This window comes from Filicampus tigris, chromosome 5 (genome assembly GCF_054856515.1).
Source record: "Filicampus tigris isolate MCC_2025a chromosome 5, RoL_Ftig_1.0, whole genome shotgun sequence".
NCBI classification, from domain to species: domain Eukaryota; kingdom Metazoa; phylum Chordata; class Actinopteri; order Syngnathiformes; family Syngnathidae; genus Filicampus; species Filicampus tigris.
This window is the reverse complement of record NC_141221.1, coordinates 23,014,440-23,020,547: the sequence shown is the minus strand read 5'-3', so window position 1 is coordinate 23,020,547 and position 6,108 is coordinate 23,014,440. Positions and strand designations below refer to the sequence as shown.

At 43.7% G+C, this 6,108-nt stretch overlaps 1 protein-coding gene across 6 annotated transcripts in view; it reads right to left on the bottom strand.

The window, feature by feature from the left end:
• Positions 1 to 27: 27 nt before the first annotated feature.
• The window catches only part of tet3 (tet methylcytosine dioxygenase 3), a 59,390-nt gene continuing 53,309 nt past the window's right edge, over positions 28 to 6,108 (bottom strand). For all 6 annotated transcript variants that reach the window (XM_086030097.1, XM_086030098.1, XM_086030099.1 and 3 more), the window contains one exon: positions 28 to 6,060. In XM_086030097.1, coding sequence (XP_085886223.1) covers positions 4,265 to 6,060 — 1,796 coding nt within the window. In that variant the 3' untranslated portion in view covers positions 28 to 4,264. The remainder of the gene's footprint in view (positions 6,061 to 6,108) is intronic.

Sequence of the window (6,108 nt, the reverse complement as noted above, 5' to 3'; positions counted from 1 at the left end):
GGGAATAAAAATGCTCGACCAAAGGTCTCTCACTTCAATTTTTTTTTATTTATAGCGCAACATAAAACAATATTGTGGTATTTTACCAAATACACTATGTTTTCACATAATACACCATACACAGCTACAAAGAGAGAACAAAACCACTTTTTACATACTGCATCCTTAACATGGAAAATAAAACAAGAACAATCGAAAAACTTGAAAAGGAATGTAGCTGCCAGTTATGTGGATAGATTTTTTTTAAAATTTGTATGACTTGGTTGTTTTTCCCAACTTTTGAGTTTCATTAAATTAGGTGTTTAATGGACTTGTAAAAGTAGGCCATGCACAGTGTGATGCAAACGTCTAACTATGTGTGTGTGTCCACAAAAGACGAAATACACGAGTAGAATTAAGGAGATAAAGGAGGCAGTAGACATTTTCTATTCCTCTTGTTCAAACATCTTAGCAGTCTTCACTCACAGGAACATTTACAATAACATCCTTGAAAAGGTAATTTCCATGTGATGTATACCAAACATAAAATTCAAAGAAGCGTCTCCACATAACCCCTGATGAATTGTCGTCAAAGAATAAAGGCGTTCAAGTACAATATGGAATGAATCATTAATCGAGTGACTTCACGTTATAAAACAGGTTCTCTATTTATTTCCTATACCACTTGTCCTCATTAGAGTTTAGGTTACAAAAGGTTGTGCAGCATTTCAAATTAAACACTAAGCACCAGTTTAAGCTTCTGAAAACCCTTCAATCAAATGTAGAATTCTCTTGCCATTTTCGAAGGAGGTGGGGGGGGGCGTTGAACCAAGTAATAGTTTACACAATGACTAAGGTTTTGTTTTATAGCACCGACTCCCAGAGCCTAACCGAAATGTTATGTACTTTAAAATGTTCATTGTATGCACCATTTGTATGCAAGTATGTGATGTGGTCGAACATAACAAAACATGGGTGATTACGTAAAAAACAAAAGAAGTAAATCACAGGCCAGGTAACTGAACAAGGAATTATTCAAAGAAAACAATGATTTTCACAAAGATATTCTGCAAACTGGATATTTAAGACGAGAACTATAGTATAGTCAATAATACCGTAACGACAGGTTGAATTAAACAAGCAGTAAACACCCCCAAGTTTCAGATAGCATCAGCAGATACCAGTGTGTTTCCTAAAGCCCTCCTATTGGATAGGGTTACTTGCCTATAGGTTGATCATAACACTTTCATCCCTCCACCAGTCACTTACTGTAAGTGTGCTTGAATGTCAAGACTGAACCTCGGAAGCAAAAACAGCCTCAGTGTGGTTTAAGGTAACAAACCTGGCCTACCAGCAATTCTAGAGCTCACTAATTAAGGCCTGGTCTCGTTTGCTAGTTTAAACATTAGAGGGCTATAGTTTGGATTCTGTAAAAAAACAAAATAATATAATAATAAATAATAATACAGAAGGCTTGCATTCAAGTCAGCTTTAGCACTAGGGGAGTTTTGTTACCTTGGGCGAAAAAAAAAACAATTTTTATGGCAAACTAAGTGACTTGAGATCATCCTGTTGTTTTGCAGGTTTAAGGTTTACAGTAAAAGCTTGCTACTCTCCATTTTTGTATTCTCAAGAATTGGGTGTTTTAGCATGTGTTTTGCAAGTAACTATCTTTTTAACCAGTTACATGCTGACTTAGTATACGGTTACAGTACTTGTGAGAGTAGAACAAATAGTGACTAAGCATACATGTACACACAAAACACAGGGAACAAGTGTACTGTTGTCAAAATAACCCCTACACAGTTAGGATTCACATACTATCCTCACCAGTTAAATAGTTTTACCTAAATATTTTTACTATTTACATTTGTATCTTTCTTCAGAAAAAAACCCACTAACCTTCAAGTTGTCAATAATCGTCTTTCTTTTTGTCATTAAAATCAAGTTTAAAAGTGCTTTTATAAATCTGTTCTTCTCTATGTACAATTTGTATTAGCTATATAAAAATCGAAAGAAAAAAAAAACAAAAAGAACCCAAAGACAATCATTATTATCACCATAAATAAATACAAGTAAACAAAGGAAAAAGGGTAAAGTGATTGTGGAGACCTTGAGCACACAAAGGTACATGCATGATTCTCTGCCCTCAGTAGCAAGTTTTGATTGCGACCAGTGTCTCAACAGCACGAGGTAGAGAGCTGGAGACGAACAAGGTCTTTTCACAGAAGAAAAGTGTCGTGACCCCAAAGACAGCCCAGCAACCGGGAGCCGGCCTGCATGCAATCAAAAATATTCACTCCTTTTGACTTTTTACCCCCTTTTTTTGTGACAAAACCACGTGTCCACGTTTGAATGCATGCTTGATGGGGATGAAATCAAAACACGCAATTCAAGAGTCGCAATCCACGTGTCTCACTCTTTGGCGCTTGTACACGAACATACATGCAAAGTAAGAGAGTGATTCGGTGCATTAGGAACCAACTCCCAGAAGCCACGCTACTTATCTAAGCTTGTTCCTTTCACGAATGGGAAACAAATAATCTACCGGTATATGTACGAGGTGCTTGCAGAAGGACCCGTCGTGCTCTGCTCGAAGATGACAGCACCATGCAGACGATAGGATGGGCCTTCACAGTTAAATCAAGTGTAGAAGGAGAGCACCAAAGTATATGCGCGGATCATCCAAAGTACTCCTATCACTTATGTGCAAACCCAAGTTTTATCCGGAATCGTTTCACATTTGAGCTTCAATAGGACAAAGATCATCGCTGCCTTTGGCGAACCTGTCAGAGCTCAGCGAACCACTCATGCAGCAAGGCAAGGCTATCCCGGCTTCCGAACGGAACGCAGTCGAAGTGCTAGCAGGTGTCTGAATATGCAGCGTTGAAAAGGCAGTCAAGTGTGCCCTCTAGAGGTCACACTTCAAAGTGTTCACTCCTTACTGAGGAAGCTAACGTGATCCTTGTTGATGTAATCATTACAGATCTGGGATCCGGTGGACTGAGCAAACAAGATAAGCACAAAGAAGCACACTTGTTGTGGTGTAGTAGATGAGCTAGGAAATATCTTCCCTCACATACTACATGACCTCGATTTCAGTTTGAGCACCGAAGTACAGCATCAAGTGCCACGAATAGTAATGGAATGAAAGTCCATCAGAGCTGAAAGTTGAGCACCAGTCAAAAGCTGCTGGGGTGTAGAATAGGAGGAGGAGCACAGTAAGGAATGACAAGAGAAGCACATTCTAAAGCGGAAAATGCACTTTGCACTCATTTTGAATTATGTTAATTGTCTTCCTTCTTTTTTGCAAAATGGTGTTGGTTTTAATTGAAGGGCACGCGTATTTTAGTTCACCAGCCACATTAGTTTCCCCAAACACACGCAACCTACAGTAAGAGGCATGTTTTTAAAGATAGAGAAGGTTCCAGTTTAAAAAAAACCAAACACTTTTGTAATGGATTTTGTAATTTTAAGCAATTCCATTTTTTTTAACAGATTAATTGTTTTGGTATTTCTCATGTATGAACTGCTGGTAAAATACTAAAATAAAATAAAAAAATAAGGGCATTTCTGCAAATAGAAGTCACGAATTGCAAAATTATGTTTCAGTTCCAGTCCTAAACACAGATCTGTAAAACATTTTAGGGAGCTCAATGTGAAGCTGAAACTTTTTTCATGATAATTTGAGTTATCCCTTCCCCTAACTTGTACTAACGAGACTGCTCTCGTCAGGCCATTAATGACTCCTCCTTTTAACACAGCTGGAAGATTGACAAAGAAAAGAGAACAGGTCTTCCAAAACATGGAAAAGAAAGTCTGACAGATTTAGACTGGCTTAAAATATACTGAACAAAAACAAAACAATCACATCATTAATAATAACATTATTGAAAACAACCATGATTTAAAAAAAAAACAATTCTTCATTATAATACCTGTAATAACAACATTAACAGTAACAATTGCAACCATAATGATATCGATAATAACAGCAATATTTCGAATAATTAAAATTCTATAAACAAGGAAAAGCAATGGAGTTCCTCTCCGAGGGAAGAGAGAGGAAGAGCACCACAGGCAGCGTGTTGAAAGCCCAACCACTGCCTGACATGAGGTAAAAAAAAAAAACAACAACAATAAAAGTGTCCCCACTTGGGAGTGTGGACTGCAGAGGGGGAAGATGGAGGGATGGCAGATCGTGTGACATGCGAGAGACATTCATCTTGCGCATCCCTCTATCTGGCGCTCCACTGGCCAGCTATCGGTCTGTCGGCGGCCGACGTCACACAAAGTGGCTGTATGGCCCGGTGAGGCGCGTGAAGGCATAGGGAGACACGTTAACCATTGAGGTGGTGTGGAAAGTGGGAGCTAGCCGCGTCACTGGCCCCTCCCTCTTTTCTTTCGATTGTCCAGCACCTGACATGACCCCTGCCGCCGTGGCCCCCCATTTGCGTTTCTTGCTAAGCGCCTTGATTTCTTCCTGCGAGAGGCCCAGCAGAGCCGCTTCCTGCTGCCTCTGGAGCGCCCGCTCTGCCAGTATCTTCATTTTGGCCTCCCACAGTGCCAAGCCATGCATAGGCTGCTGGAGGTTTTTGTGCTGATAGAAGACCAGAGAGATGCGAGAGGGGTGGGAGCGATCTGGCTTTTGGAGCGGAGTGGTAGCATGCAGTTCCCGACGGGCACATTCAATCAGTATGGACCCGTGGGCCGGCGCTACCGCGACGCCCCCGATGTTGGGATCGAGGAAATTGTGCTCGCTATCGGACCACACCTCGTCGTCATCTTCCTCGCGGCCTTTGGTGCTCTCAGCATCACTCTCAGCTCGGCTGGGGTCCCAGCAAGCCTGATCGGACTGTTGCAGGGCATCGGGGAAGAGGCGTCCCTCAGGGGCAGGGGACGGTGTACTGCCCGCCACTGAGCCTCCGCAGGATTTCCAGGCTTTCTCTTGAACCCCGAGGGGAGTGGAACAGCGAATTTCAGCGTTTTTGGACCACATCTTGTCTGGGTAGGCGCCGGCAGGATTGCTGTGCTTCAAACCGGGGCTGTATGCGCCATGTCCCATAGCCCAAGAGTTTGGCTCGGGACTCGGGGCCGGGCTGGCCCACTGCCTGGGAGTGGCAGGCTGTGGTATATGTGATGGGGATTGAGAATTGCCAAGATGTGGAAGTATGAACGGGTGAGTGAGACCTGGCTGTGGCGTGCCCGCATGAGGGGTGCTTGGCCGTGGGGTGGATGCGCGTGGAGATCCTTGGTGAATGCTCCCCGGGACGCCTAAATGAGGGGAAGAGGAGGGAGGTACGTGTGGGACTGGCGAGGCAGCAGTTGCCGTCCTGGTATCTGAGCCAGGGAAGGATGTCCACGGTTGGGGGAAAGGAGAGGGTTGCTGCTGGGAATGCTGGTGGAACATCTGCTTTTCTTCGTTGGGAAAGGAGACATCGGGGTGCTGTTTTGGATTTTGATGATCCCAGTTTGTGGGAACAACACTGCCATTGAACCTGTTTCCTGGCCAGGTACTAGGTTGGGGGGTGATGCCAGGCGTGCTGGTGCCAGCTTGACTGGGCCCCGCGTCCTCACAGACTGGCATATCCATTGGCTCCTGCTTGATGACTGGAGTGCCTCTATTGGAGGACTCGGAGGAAACCGAAGATGGACGTGAGTGGCTGTAGTCTGAAGACTGGCTGCTAACTTGGTTGGGTTGCTCGATATGGCCAGGATAGGAATGGGCGAGTCTGGCCTGAAGGCTGTGAATATCGGGCTTTTTGTCGACCTGGAAAGCCATCCTGCCTGCTTTGGACAAAGAGCTATTGCGACCCTCGTAGGTCCTCATCTTGGGTGCGAAAAGTGCAGTGGAGGGGTAGTTGTAGAAACCATGGTGCGATGCTGGCAGATTGTGGTTATAGCCATTTACTGGGTCTCCTGCTGCGGGCGGGCCAGTTGTGGGGAGGCCTCCCCTTGCATAGTAGGCAGGATGTGGGCACATGGTCTTGATTGCATCTGCTGCTTGCAAAGAGTATCCATCCATTGATCCATTGAAAGGCTCCTTTTTAATGTTGGGCTTAAGCTCTTGTTTTATAATTGCTGCATTTATACACACACAAAAAAAAGGACAAAAACATTACAAACAGG